The 14716-nt window shown below is 45.5% G+C and overlaps 1 protein-coding gene and 1 pseudogene across 1 annotated transcript; both read left to right on the forward strand.

Annotated features, from left to right (window-relative positions):
- Positions 1-220: 220 nt before the first annotated feature.
- LOC136519906 (uncharacterized) lies at positions 221-3793 on the forward strand. The gene is made up of 2 exons (XM_066513287.1): positions 221-1412; positions 2024-3793. Exons 1-2 carry the CDS (start codon positions 280-282, stop codon positions 3585-3587), a joined length of 2697 nt encoding a protein of 898 aa, XP_066369384.1. The 5' UTR covers positions 221-279; the 3' UTR covers positions 3588-3793.
- A 3762-nt stretch (positions 3794-7555) lies between these two features.
- LOC136523900 (uncharacterized) lies at positions 7556-9531 on the forward strand (annotated as a pseudogene).
- Positions 9532-14716: the final 5185 nt, after the last annotated feature.

Raw genomic sequence — 14716 nt, forward strand, 5'->3', positions numbered from 1 at the left:
GACACCCTAAAATTTTACGTCATAAATTTAAACAAGTCCTAAATTGCCAACACAAAAGCTAGGGAGAAAGGAGTGGAATGGAATACATTACTTTTATAAAATAAGACGACGACCCGATCGAGTCATCGTGCAATTATTCGGACACATCAGAAGCGAACACCATGTCACCATGTTATATATTCTGCCGGCCGTGCCGGCTAGCCGTGGCATTAGCATTTGCTCAAGGGTCAAGGCGTCTTCTGCCACTGCTACCAGGCTAGTCACCAGCCAGATAAGCTAATGGCGTTGGCGTCCAACAACAAAGTAGCTTCGTCCCTCAGTCCAATGGCGTCCGGCGGCGCACAAAGCCACTCCCACTCCCCCCCTGTGGCAGGGGCTGTGGCTGATGAAGCTTTGCGCAGCAACAACACCAAACCTGCTGCTTCTAAGCCTCCTTCAGGTTCCTCCACGGAGTACCAGCTGAGGAAGTACCTGCTGCTGCTCGCCACCCTGGTTGCGACGGTGACGTACGTCGCCGGGCTGAACCTGCCGGGGGGAGCCTGGCAGGAGGACACCGACGACGGGCGGCACCACGCGGGCGACCCGATCCTCCAGTACGCGCACCTCCACCGCTACCTCACCTTCTACTACTGCAACGCCACCGCGTTCGCCGCGTCGCTCGTGGTCAGCCTCCTCCTCCTGGTCCTGGACGGCAGGAACACGGGCTGGTGGGAGGCCCTGCTGCGGGTCGTCATGGTGCTCGACCTGCTCGGCCTCATGGGCGCCTACGCCGCCGGGAGCTGCCGGGACAAGTTCACCACCATCTACTCCGCGCTGCTGGTCTGCGCCGTCTTCGCCTACATCGTCGTAGCTTTCATCTTCTACCTCTTCTCCAGCGATGGAGGCGGGCTAGCGATCCTGCTGCATAGTAGGAAGCGACTAACAGGTGCAGCAGATGCCGAGAAGCAAGCAGGCGGTGTTAGTGTCACCGCCACCTCCGAGCGGCAAGAACTGCACGAGGTGCTGATGCTGCTGGCCACCTTCGCGGTGACCATCACGTACGTGGCGGGGCTGAACCCGCCGGGCGGCTTCTGGGGCGACACCAAGGACGGCCACCAGATGAGCAACCCGGTCCTGCAGGAGCACTACTCCAGCCGCTACCAGGCGTTCTACGTCTGCAACACCACCGCGTTCGTCGCGTCCCTGCTCATCATCATCCTGCTCCTCGACAAGAAGCTCACCACCAAGCTCTCTGTACGCTTCGTGGCTCTGTATGGCCTCACCATCACGGCGCTCCTGGGCCTCATGGGGGCGTACGCCGCTGGGAGCTGCAGGCAGCTCGACGACACCACCTACGTCATCTGCCTCATCGCCGGAGTTCTTGCCTACATCTTCCTCCAGGCATGGTTTCCAATATCGGCTGAAATCTCCTGATATTTCTAATATATTCTATTTATCTGTAGGTGCCGATGAGAAAATATCTATTTTTTTCGTACAAATTTTGTTTAAATTTATCTAAATTTACTTAAATTCAAATTAAATTTTATTTGAATTTGGTCCGATATTTTCGATATATCATGTTTATCCTCTTTATCTGTGATCCACGATAAATTTTAATTTCCAAAAATGAAAACCTTGCCTCCAGGTGGCTGTAGCTGGCTGCAGCTGCTTCCGAACGGTATACGGCTCTGCTTCGAAATGGCTGGGAGCACTGAGGAGTCGCTGCGGCTTTGACAGATCATCACAAGGCCAAAATCCACAAGATCAGCAGAATCAGATCAGCAGCAGGTACGTTACGTATATCTGCTCAATTATATTTCCAGCAGCAGTAAGGATCGAGTTGATGCTAGCAATTTAGGAGTAACTGTATATGATTCTGCTTCGAAACGTCTGAGGAGTTGCTTCTTTGACAGATCGCAGGACCAAAATAAAGCAGATCAGATTCAGATCAGCAGCCGGTATGTATCTGCAATGATTTAGGAGTTATCAGTTGCAATTTAGGAGTTAATTAGGACTAACTCTTTGTTATGTTGCTCGCAATTACGAGCTGCTGCAGGGACATCCATCAGGTTCAGGACCAAGGCAGCGATGCAGTGGAAAAGGAGAAGGCCCTTGAAAAAGAACGACTGGAAAAGGCCCGGTCTCTTGTCATGTTGCTTGCGACCCTTGTGGTGAGCATCACTTACAGTGCAGGACTGGACCCACCAGGCGGGCTGTGGCCCGACACCCGCGACGGTCACAGGAACGGTGACCCGATACTCCTGACCACACACCCCACCCGGTACAAGGTGTTCTTCTACAGCAACTCGGCGGCGTTCGTGGCGTCCCTCATCGTGATCCTCATGGTCCAGAGCCGATTCCTGCTCAAGGGCCATACGCTGGAGGCGGCCATGATCCTGGACCTCTTCGGCCTGATCAGCGCGTACGCCGCGGGGAGCTGCAGGGACGAAACGACCTCCATCTACGTGGTTGCCCTGGCGGGGATTGTCCTGGTCTACGTGGTCATCCACATCGTCCTCTTCACGCTAGACCACAAGGACAACCACCCGGACTTGGAGAAGAAGCTGGAGAACAGGCGCGAGGTGCTGCTGCTCCTGGCCATCCTGTCGGCGACGCTCACCTACCAGGCTGGGCTGACGCCGCCGGGGGGCTTCTGGTCAGAAAATGAAGATGGGCACCGCGCGGGCTACCCGGTGCTCCACGACAACTACCGCCCCCGTTACATGGCCTTCTTCTACTGCAACGCGGCGAGCTTCATGGCGTCCGTGGCTCTCATCGTCCTGCTCGTCAACCCCAACCTGTACAAGCCAGGGATACGGTGCTACGCGCTCTACGTGTGCATGGTGGTGGGCATGTTTGGGCTCATGGGAGCCTATGCCGCTGGGAGCTCCAGGGATCTGCGCACCTCCATTTATGTGTTGACGCTGGTTGTTGCCGTGTTTGCCTTTGTAGCCCTGGAGGTAGTCATTTTCTGGGTTTGCCCCTACCTAAGAGATCATTGGAATCAGTGGTGGAGGTGCAGCAACGATGCAGCTGCAGCTGATTCCTCCGGGCAAGCTGCAGAACCAGACGACGGCACGAAACAGAAGAACCAGGTGACAGAGATACAGGAAAGTAAAACTCAGGGAGAGATGCAAGGAGGAGGAGAGAAAAACATGCGTGAATACTTGATGCTGCTAGGAGTCCTTGCTGCGAGTGTAACCTACCAGACCGGCCTGAAACCACCAGGTGGCATGTGGCAGGACAACAGCGATGGTCACTCTGCTGGCAGCTCCATCCTCCATTACATCAACAAACGCCGGTACCATGCTTTCTTCTACAGCAACTCCACTTCCTTCATGGCTTCCGTCGTCGTCATCATCTTGCTCCTGCCAGAGACTCTCCACAAATACCGATTGCCACTCGGGCCAATGCACACAGCTATTTTGCTTGACATGCTCGGCCTCCTGGGGGCCTATGCGGCAGGCAGTACCAGAGACTGGGAGACATCCAGGAATGTCATCTACTTGGTCATCCCTGTTCTGGCATACATTGCAGCCTATGCAGCAGTCTCAATCTTCCGCAAGAAAAGATGGTGCCAGTGCAGCGGCAGCCGAACAAACTCATAAATCATCTGGCGCACTGATGAAGATCAGAAGTGAAAAAATCCTTTTATTTCTAATTTCATTCGATTGTGACACCCATGTTTGCATTAAGATATTGAGTTGTTTGTTCATATGTGTGTTATCCAAAAGTTATTGGCATATCCCTTGCGTTCTTAATTCTTATGAGTTATGAGTGATAGTGTAACCGAGGGAGAAAATCCATTTCAGTTTCTACATTACCTGCAAGTGTGCCCAAACTATAGGCTGATAGCGAAATAGCAAATATGCTAACGCCAAACCAAAACGTACCTTCGACTTTTCATATTGCCTGTTTTACCAAAATGTGCCCAAACTATTGGTCTCGGTCTCTATGTCGCTACTAGGATCGTGGCCTCATGTGGCAATTTCAAGCATTCTGCTTGCTGGAAATATTGACAGTTACAAAACCACAATTATATGTCACCTTCAGTGGCGGAGGGTGAATCCGAAATGGTGCGTGTGTGTGTGTGGGTGGGTGGGGGGAGTGAGGCACAACTTTCCATCCCCTGCCCTCTTCTCCCCTGTGGACTGTGGTCAGTCGTAGGCTCGTAGCTGAAGTACTCATACTAGTATGCGGCGCAGTCCTGTCTTTTCTCCTCTGCAAATCACAGTCCCTGTCTTTCCTTCTGGGATTCGTAAACTTGTGTACGCCTCTTTTCTCAGAAGCAAGGGGAGGGCAACTCCCAGTTTCGCCTCTACCAGGCTCCGCCACGGGTCACCTTCACACTAATGGAGCTGATCTAATCGATCAAGTCACAAAATATAGCACATAATGACTTAACTAAATCTTGCACTATTTTCGGGGACCACATAATGAGTCTTGGATGTGATTCCTTGCTATGATAACAATTAAAAGGACCGAGTTGATGCCTAGACGGGGTTTTTGAATAGGCTTTAGAAAAATTATCAAATGAAATTAGCAATTAAAAACAACAAACTCTAGGTAAACAAAACCGGCTATGCCGTGTTGCAAACCTAGCTAAGCTAGATTTCCGGGTTGGTTCGTATGTCAAACCCAGCTAGGCCAGCCTACAATACTGGCTAGGCCGACTTTCTCTGAAAATATGTAGTAAGGCTTCGTTTAGATTGCAAATTTTTGCAATCTGGACACTGTAGCACGTTTCGTTTGTATTTGATAAACTTTGTCTGATTATGGACTAACTAGGCTCAAAAGATTCGTCTCGTGATTTACAACCAAACTGTGCAATTAGTTATTTTTTTTACCTACATTTAATGCTCCATGCATGCGTCCAAAAATTGATGTGATGGAGAGAGAGTGAAAAAACTTAGAATTTGGAGGTGATCTAAATAAGGCCTAAGTCTGTTAGGTGTCTTTCACCTCTTCCAAATCAAGACAAACTGTATATGACTTCTTGATGAGTTCCTTGACTAGTTCACACAATCCATACAGTCACAAACATACAGCCTGTTCGTTTGACTGTGACTTGTCGTAAACGATCGTAAATTTTCAGGCGGAACAGTATTTTTCTCTCACACAAACCAACCAGTAGTACTTCTTCACGAACCAGCAACGATACGAACCAGCCAACCAAACAGGCTGATGCACAACCAAGTAGGCACAAGCGGAAGCACAAGATATTCAATGTAACTACAAACGTGAGGCAAACCAGAAGGGGGACACAGATTTATTTCCTGAAGTTTAGATCCCCACTTGAATCCTAAGTCTCAATTGTGGAAGCCGTTAGTGACCATTGCAGGGTCTACTCTAGCAAAGGGTTGCTTTCACTAGTAGAGAAACGACTTTTGATCCACTTCGAAATTTAGCTTTAGTCCCGGTATTTTTCGCGCTCGGAACTAGAAAGACCTTTAGTCCCGATTTGTAGCTTCAATCGGGACTAAAGGTCCCTGCCCAACGGCTACTGCGGCAGGCTTTTGCTGCAGGGGACCTTTAGTCCCGATTGGAGCTACCAACCAGGACTAAAGGTTAACTTTTACTCCCAGTTGGTCCCTCCAACCAGGAGTAAAAGTCTACTCCCGTCTGGAGGCTCCATCCAGGACTAGAAAGAGACTTTTAGTCCCGGTTAGTGTCTCCAACCGGGACTAAAGGTCCCCTTCTATATACCCCTTCTTTCTCCCCGAGTCTGAGTCACTTCGACCTCAGTGTTCTTACTTCATCGCCGGCCTCTCTTCTTCCTCATCGCCGGTAATCACAAGATTTCGTCGATTCCTCCATCGATTCTTCGATTCTAAAGGTTACCAACTTTATACTCTTATGTTTCATCAGTAGCATATCTCATTTTGTGGACTAGATATATGTAGTTTTTTATGGTGGATTTTTTTATTTGTAAGTCATTTAAGCTCAAAATCACTTTAAAGTTTGCATATTTGGATAAAGGAAGGTTAAAGTAGTTATTCAAAACTAGTATTCAGCTTTCATTTCTAGCATGCATAACACACTTTATGGTTAGAGATATAGAGAATTTTAGAGTTTTTTTTAATTTTATTTGTTTATAAAATGAGAAATTTATATTATATTAAAAATGAGTATAGAGAGTAGATGGCAACTGCTTCCGGGTCCTCGGCCTCTCATCGGGTTCCAAAGCGACTGAGGTCGGACCTTCCTCTCATTGCATGCGGCAAGTGTGAGGAGAAGATTGTGATGGAGTATCGGGTGAGGAAGGAGTGTCCCAACAAGGACCGTATCTTCTATAAGTGTCCGGATCACAATGTGAGTTATTTTGTCGCATTTGATGATTATGGTTAATTTATACTTATTTTCATGATGATTGTGATTAAAGTTCTAATTTTTTGTTTTAATTTCAGTGGGATGGCACTGGATGTTCAGGCTGGTACTGGGAGGAAGAGTATGTTGAACACGTGCAAAACTCTCTTGCACAAGCGGCTACGCCGGCTGATGAGGCAGTGATCCTGCGGAAGAAGCCTCTAGATGTTGAACAAACGCATGATCTATCTATTTTAGTTGGGATTGGTCGCGAAATCCTTATGCTGTTGAAGTGCATTTTAGCTTTAGTTTTTTTAGTGGTAGTTGGGATTGTCTACATTGTAGCGATACTTTCATAAATTAATACCTTGTGTGGTGGCATGCATATCGTATAATTAACTAATTATGTTCTAGGTTTTAATATGGTATGTATGTCATGTAATGCAGATGAGCCGACATTAGATGTACAATGCTGTTCGCCGCTCCCAAGAGTTCGTTGAGGGCGTGCATTCTTTCTTACGTGTGACCGAGACAAACAAATGCGATGGTTTCATATGCTGCCCATGTGCCATATGTAAGAATTTGAAGGAATATGCTAGCTCAAGGAGTCTTCATTCACACTTGTTGAAGTCGGGTTTCATGCAAAACTATATTTGCTGGACGAAGCACGGAGAAACCGGGGTTGTAATGAAAGAAGGTGAAGAAGAACAATGGGACGATGATGACATTATTGCTGAATATGGTGCCTTCAATGATACTGCAATGGGGAAGCTGAAGAAGAGGTAGGGGCAGAAGATGAGCCCGCTGATGATCTTGGTCGGGCCATTCGTGACGCACAAAGAGAATGCGAAAGTGAAAAGGAGAAGATCAAGTTCGAGCGCATGCTAGAGGATCATAAGAAATTGCTATACCCAACTTGTGATGCGGGGCAGAAAAAGTTGGGTACCACACTGGAATTGTTGCAATGAAAGGCAAAGAATGATGTATCTGATAAGGGATTTGGGGAGTTACTAAAAATCCAAAAGAAGATGCTTCCGAAGGATAACAAATTGCCCGCCACTACGTACGAAGCAAAACGGGTAGTCTGCCCTTTGGGATTAGAAATCCAGAAGATACATGCATGTCCTAATGACTGCATCCTCTACGTGGCGAGGAGTACGAGAAGTTAGATGCATGCCCGGTATGTCATGCATCGCGGTATAAGATCAGGCGAGATGACCCTGGTGATGTTGAGGGCGAATGTCCCACAAAGAAAATCCCTGCCAAGATTATGTGGTATGCTCCTATAATATTAGGCTTGAAATGTCTATTCAGAAACAAGGACCATGTAAAGTTGTTGCGATGGCACAAAGAAGACCGTAAGATAGATAATATGTTAAGACACCCTGCTGATAGGTCTCAGTGGAGAGCAATCAATAGAGAATTCTCGGAGTTTGCAAATGACGCAAGAAACTTAAGGTTTGCTTTAAGTACGGATGGTATGAATCCTTTTGGGGAGTAGAGCAGTAGTCATAGCACTTGGCTTGTCACTCTATGTATCTACAACCTTCCTCCCTGGTTATGCATGAAGCGTAAGTTTATTATGATGCCAGTGCTCATCCAAGGCCCAAGGCAACCTGACAATGACATCGATGTGTACCTAAGGCCACTAGTTGAAGAACTTCTACTTTTGTGGAATAGACCAGGTGTACATGTGTGGGATGAGCACAAACAAGAGCACTTTGACCTGTGAGCATTGTTGTTCGTAACAATCAATGATTGGCCTGCTCTAAGTAATCTTTCAGGACAATCAAACAAGGGATATAATGCATGCACGCACTGTTTCGATGACATTAAAGGTATATTTTTGAAAAAATATCGAAAGGTCGTGTACCTTGGCCATCGTCGATTTCTTCCTATGAATCACCCCCTAAGAAAGAAAGGCAAGCATTTTAAAGGTAAGGCAGACCACCAGACCAAGCTGGGCAACCAAACCGGTAAGGATATACTCAATATGGTCAAGGATGTGAAAGTAGTATTTGGAAAGGCACATGGCAGCGAACCTATTCCAAACGACGCCGACGGTCATGCACCTATATGGAAGAAGAAGTCCATATTTTGGGAGCTACCCTATTGGCAAGTCCTAGAGGTCCGTAGCGCGATCGACGTGATGCACCTGACGAAGAATCTTTGTGTGAACCTACTAGGCTTCATAGGTGTGTATAGGAAGCCTAAGGACACACTTGAAGCATGACAGGACCTACGGTGTTTGAAAGAGCGAGACAACCTGTATCTAGAGAAGACAGATGATGGACACCATTACTTAAGTCCTACCGGCTACACTCTTAGCAAAGAAGAGAAGGAAAGCATGTTTGAATGCCTAGCAAGCATCAAGGTACCATCTGGATTCTTCTTGAATATAAAGGGTATAATAAATATGCCAGAGAAGAAATTCCTAAACTTAAAGTCCCATGACTGCCACGTGCTCATGACGCAATTGCTTCCAGTTGCATTAAGAGGAATTCTACCTCCAAATATACGTCTAGCCACCGTAAAGATATGTGCATTCCTCAATGCAATTTCTTAGAAGACAATCGATCCAATAGATCTAGCTAAACTACAAAATGATGTGGTTCAATGTCTTATCAGCTTTGAGTTGGTGTTCCCACCTTCCTTATTTAATATCATGACACACCTCCTAGTTCACCTAGTCAAGGAGATTAGCATTCTCGGTCCTGTGTTTCTGCACAACATATTCCCCTTTGAGAGGTTCATGGGAGTCCTAAAGAAATATGTTCATAATCGTGCTCGGTCAGAAGGAAGCATCGCCAAGGGCTATGGAACAGAGGAGGTCATTGAGTTTTGTGTTGACTTTATTCCCGACCTTGACCCGATTGGTCTTCCTAAATCACGACACGAGGGGAGACTAAGTGGAAAGGGGACACTAGGGAAGAAACCATATATTGGTATACAGGACAATTATTTTAATAAAGCACACTACATAGTTCTGCAAAACTCCTCCTTGGTGGATCCGTATATCGAGACACATAAAGAGTTGCTCCGATTCGAGTTTCCAGGAAAGTCTAAAGCTTGGATTACGCGTCAGTACATGGAAACTTTTAGCGACTGGTTGCGAAAATAATGTCAGGGTGATGAGAGTATTGATGAGCAACTATATTTGTTGGCTAGGCAGCCACCGTGGCATATCCTCACATACAAAGGGTACGAGATAAATGGGAATATATTTTACACAGAAGCCCAAGATAAAAGGAGCACCAACCAAAACAGTGGTGTCCGCATAGATACCACCGACCCTAATGGAAATAAGTAAATATATTATGGTCACATAGAGGAGATATGGGAACTAAACTATGCACCTACTTTTAAGGTACCTTTGTTCAAGTGCCAATGGGTAAAGGCGACTGGAGGCAGGGTAGCAGTCGACAACCAGTATGGAATGACAACTGTGGACCTCAACAATATTGGGTACAAAGACGAACCGTTCATCTTTGCTAAGGATGTGAATCAGGTGTTCTATGTCAAGGACATGTCTACAAAACCAAAGAGAGAAAAAAACAACAATGACCCAATCAATGAGCCAAAGCGCCACATAGTTCTTTCAGAGAAAAGAAACATCGTCGGAATTGAAGACAAGTCAGACATATCAGAAGATTATGAAAAGGATGACCGAATTCCACCCTTCACAGTAAACAAAGACCCAAGCATCCAGCTAAATGATGAGGACACTCCATGGTTATGGCGCGATCATAACCAAGGGATATACGTTAAGAAGAAGATCATTATTGTTCCCGCTTGATATAGTGATGTATTAGACCTATTATGTAATAATTGTGACTTCAGATTTTTCTGTCGTGTATTCATATTTTCTACGATTTAAATAAATTTTTTGCTTGACGGTGGATTTCCTGTGGAGAATGTGTGATGAAAAAAATAAATGATTAACGTCAATAAGATGTGAAAACCAATTTCCTATCGAAAAGCAATAGTTTTAATGATTTTAATTAAGTAGTACATTTTTGCATGGTGAAAATTATGATTATTATTTACACTATGTTAAATATTTATACGGTAAAACAAAAGAGTTTAGGTTACAGATTTTTCTTGTGTACAATAATGCAAAACCAGGTCCAGGAATTCTTTTTGTAATTTTTTTGCTAATATTTTATTTACTAGGCAATTAACAACTCTGCATATTTATATAAAAGAAATATATAAAAAAGAAAAAACTTTTAGAAACTGGCGGTAAGCCAAACTGCAGCCTACCTTTACTCCCGGGTGGATCAACCACCCGGGACTAAATATGGGCTGTGTTTTCGTGGCCCACCAAAATTCCCTTTAGTCTCGGGCCGTGGCTGCACCCGGGACTAAAGGTCAGACTTTTAGTCCTGGTTCTAACCATCACCCGGAACTAAAGGACCTTTAGTCCCGGTCTGTGGCTTCACCTAACCATCACCCGGAACTAAAGGACCTTTAATCCTGGGCGGTGGATTCACCCGGGACTAAAGGTCCCCCTATATACCGCCTCCTCTTTTCCCCCTCTATCATCTCTTGTTCTTCGCCGAGAGCCACCGCGCTGCCACTGCTCCTCATCGCCTCCAGCACCACCTCCACACACGCCTCTCCCGTCCGAGCGCGACGCGTAGATCCAAATCCGCCACCGTCGTCCTCTCCCTCACCCAGATCTGATCTGGATCCGCCTTCGTCGTCGCCGCCGCCACCATCGTCTATCCTTGTCCTCATCATCGCCAGCTCCATGCGCCTACCTCCAACACTGCCTCATCACGTGCGCGCTTCGTCCCTAGCCCGCACGGGCGTGCCTCCTCTCTCTGGCTAGCCGCTCGTCCCTCGTCCTCGCCGAAGTGCCTCGTCCTCGTCATCACCGCCTCGTCACTCGCGCGTCGTCCCCGGCTCCACATGCACGCGTGCATCGCCGCGCGCTCATCGTCTCCCTCGCTGGAGCGCGTCTTCCGCATCTTATCATCTCTGATCGACGATCCAGCACTGCCTCGTCTCCGTGCCATCCTCACTGGATCTATGAGACATATGTATAGCTACCTTTCCCTTTATATTATTTGTTCTTGATCTAAATTTTGGTCACTATTCGCTATGTGAATGGTTCAAGTAACAATGTGGACATACCCATGACAACAAGAATGCTGAGGATGAACTTTACAATTCATGATTTGCCACCAAACTCAACTGATTGTGCAGGAGATAAGATTGAATAACTACGTATTTAGGGCTTGTTTGGTTCGTTCCCTCAGCTAGCTACACCGTAGCTACATCTTGCCAAAAGTTCGTCGGTGAATTCGAGCGCCACACTTTTGGCGTGGGTTGGCATAGATATCCTCAGCAAGAGACGCCGTAGTTTTGGCAACCCAAGGTTGCGGCAGCAGCCAAACGCAATAGAGGCGTGCTGTAGTTTGGTTATGGCGCAATGTGGCGGCAACCAAACAGAAGCACTGAAGCAACTGGCCACGAATGTTAAAAAAAGGTTCTTATGAGTTAATGGTGCAAGTTGTATGTTTTGTTATCTGCATTAGCAACTGGTTTCTTGCTGATTTTAGCGCTGTCGTTTGTACCATTAGTCTACTACACGCTTCACGCTAACACACATGTGTGGCTCACCGGTTACCAAGTCAATATTTCTGTATCCCAAGTCAAGTATGTTAATATATCAGAGTAAAGTATGTAAAACTCCAGCTTGCTAATGGTGTCACGAGAAGCTAATAGCCTTTATTAACAGCAGCAACTAGCAAAAAGTGTCTCTTGAAGGGCTGGTTTATACACAACCTCAGGTATATTTTTATGAACTTTACATACAATATCACTTAGTGGTGATAAGATAGAATGAACACTGAACAAGATATCACCGTACTTTAATTTCAAGAACCGGAAGGAAGGGAGCTTGATGAAGCAGAGAAATAGTTGATAGCATGGTTGAAGCTTCGTAAAAATATGTATGAAGTTTCAAAATCCTTAGATTCTCAAATATGCATGAAAGAACTAGCATCACGGTAGTTCCATTGACCTGAAGAGGATAAACAATTTATTTTTGCATTGTTATGTAACACATATTGCACCCCGCCGGCCTCGCCTCGAGCTCGTCACGCCCCGCCGGCCTTGCCACCGTCGTTCACGCGTGCCGTATGTCAGCATCCTCTCCTTCCTCGTCCTCACCGGAGTTGATGAGTATATAGTGTATATATGTGTGTGATATAATGATGATCATGTTGTACATGTATGTGAGTGATGATCAGTAAATTGTATGTGTAAGTTAGTGAGTGTGTGTGTGATGTGCATATTTTTTTGGCATAGAAAAAATAGAAAAATAGATAGAGCACATGACTCAGAGTGAGTTATGCTTTGGAGACTTGAATTTCGAGTGTAGTTATTTAATTAATTTTAAGCACATGACTCGATCTATTTTATAGATATATGGTTTTTATTTTTTATAGATATATCTAGTGGTGTAAAAGCTAGATGGCTGTCCCGAGAGACAACATGGATGAAGAAATGATGGATATTATCAACACCGGCACTCAATTTGCCGATGGTGACCAGCAGGATATAGATGACGTGAGTCAATACCTGTCTCTTGAAAATGAGCAAGAAAATATTGTGCAAGAAAATACTGGCGAGGTATATATATTTATATATATATTTGAATATATTATATATATATATATATATATATATTTGAATATCTATCATCTATTATGTGTACACATGATATTTATTTATTCTTTTTTTTATACGTAGCCCTCTGGATCGACGACCACAACGGCGAAAAGCAAAAATATTCGAGGCCCGAAAAAGCCATTGGAGGGACGCTACATAATATCAGAATTCAGACAGGCGAACCACTTGGTCCACATGCAAGGAAATTCATGCTACACTGTGGGTACCTTATAAGGGATAGACTTCCGATCAGTGCCCGTGAATAGAAGTAAAAGATCAACGAGCCTCATATTAGTTTTATCTCTGATCTTGATAAGAATTTAATTTGGGATGATATCCTTCAACATTTCACGTTGCAAGCAGATGATTATGATGATATCAACAATGATGAATTGAAGGAGCTAGTTTGAAAGTGGGCTATGAAGAAGATGGCCACATAATTCCAGACTTGGAAGAAATCCCTATACACGAAATACGTCAAGAAGAACCTAACGCCCAATTTCAATACAAGGGGCCCGCTCGCGAAGTTGAGGCCCTACTGGAATGATTTTGTACAGTACAAGACATCGGAAGAGGATGAGGAATGGGTGAGAAGGAACCAAAAGAATGCTCGACAGAAGGTATACCACCATGGCATGGGATCAGGTGGCTACGCGACTGCCATTCCCAAGTGGGAAAAAATGGAAGCGGACATTCTTACCATGAGTATCACACCAAAATCACTCAATTGGCCCAAACACGTGAAGAATTAGTTTTTCGCTCATAGGGGAATACTGGACCTAGAGACTGGAAAGCTGGTTCATGGCCCAAAACTCGAAAGAGCAACACAAAGATTTTCTTATGCTCTACAAGCTAAAGCTATTGGTGCGTTCAGGCCCAATAGAGAGAAGGATGAACTGACGTATGCCATCGGGACTGCTGAACATAGTAGCCGAACGAGAGGTTTAGGACGGAACATTTCTTGGGAGCATGGTTTCCCTAATGATAGAGATACCTACAGATGCCGGCAGAGAAGGAAGGATGAGGAAACAGCGCGGATCAACAGGTTGGAGGAATATGTTCGTGAGTCACGGGAGGCGTTGCTTCAAGCACAGGAGCGCGAAAAAGACATGCAAGCTAGAATGCAGGACGAAATCATAAAGCAAGTGCAAATAGCAATGAGTGCCCAAAGGTAGCCATCAGATCCAGGAATCAACATTAATATTAGCCCCCTGATCAGTTGAAAAGCAGCTACGCTTTCACAGAGTTGCCAAATCAAGATGACGCAATGCTACGTTTCCCCGTGGATGACATTGCTGCACCGTTTACATCATGTGAGCTACATATTCCAAAAGAGAATGCCACAATCATTGGCTCTCGGTGTTTTTTCTCCTCCGCATCCTACCAAGACACCAAGAATCCATGGAGCAATAATACCACCTGGATATGTTAGCGTCTCACTGGATAGAGTTAACAAAGATTTTAGTGATCTGGCTCTTGACATTCCAGGAGGTGATAGGGAGAAGACTCTAGGAGAAGTAGAGAAGACATTCATACTATGGCGCAAGCGCTACATCATTATTCCCGGGGTCTCTAGTCCACCACTGCTTCCTCAACTGCCAGACAATAGGTGCGGACAAAAGTGAACGAAACAATTTTTTCACTAATTTTCTATTGACATGCATGATTAATAATAACAATTTCTTATACCTAATTATTCTTTTTTGTACTCACATAGCAGGGCCTCTACCAACCTAAGTCCAATTATTCA

Source organism: Miscanthus floridulus, chromosome 18, assembly GCF_019320115.1.
Source record: "Miscanthus floridulus cultivar M001 chromosome 18, ASM1932011v1, whole genome shotgun sequence".
Classification (NCBI taxonomy): domain Eukaryota; kingdom Viridiplantae; phylum Streptophyta; class Magnoliopsida; order Poales; family Poaceae; genus Miscanthus; species Miscanthus floridulus.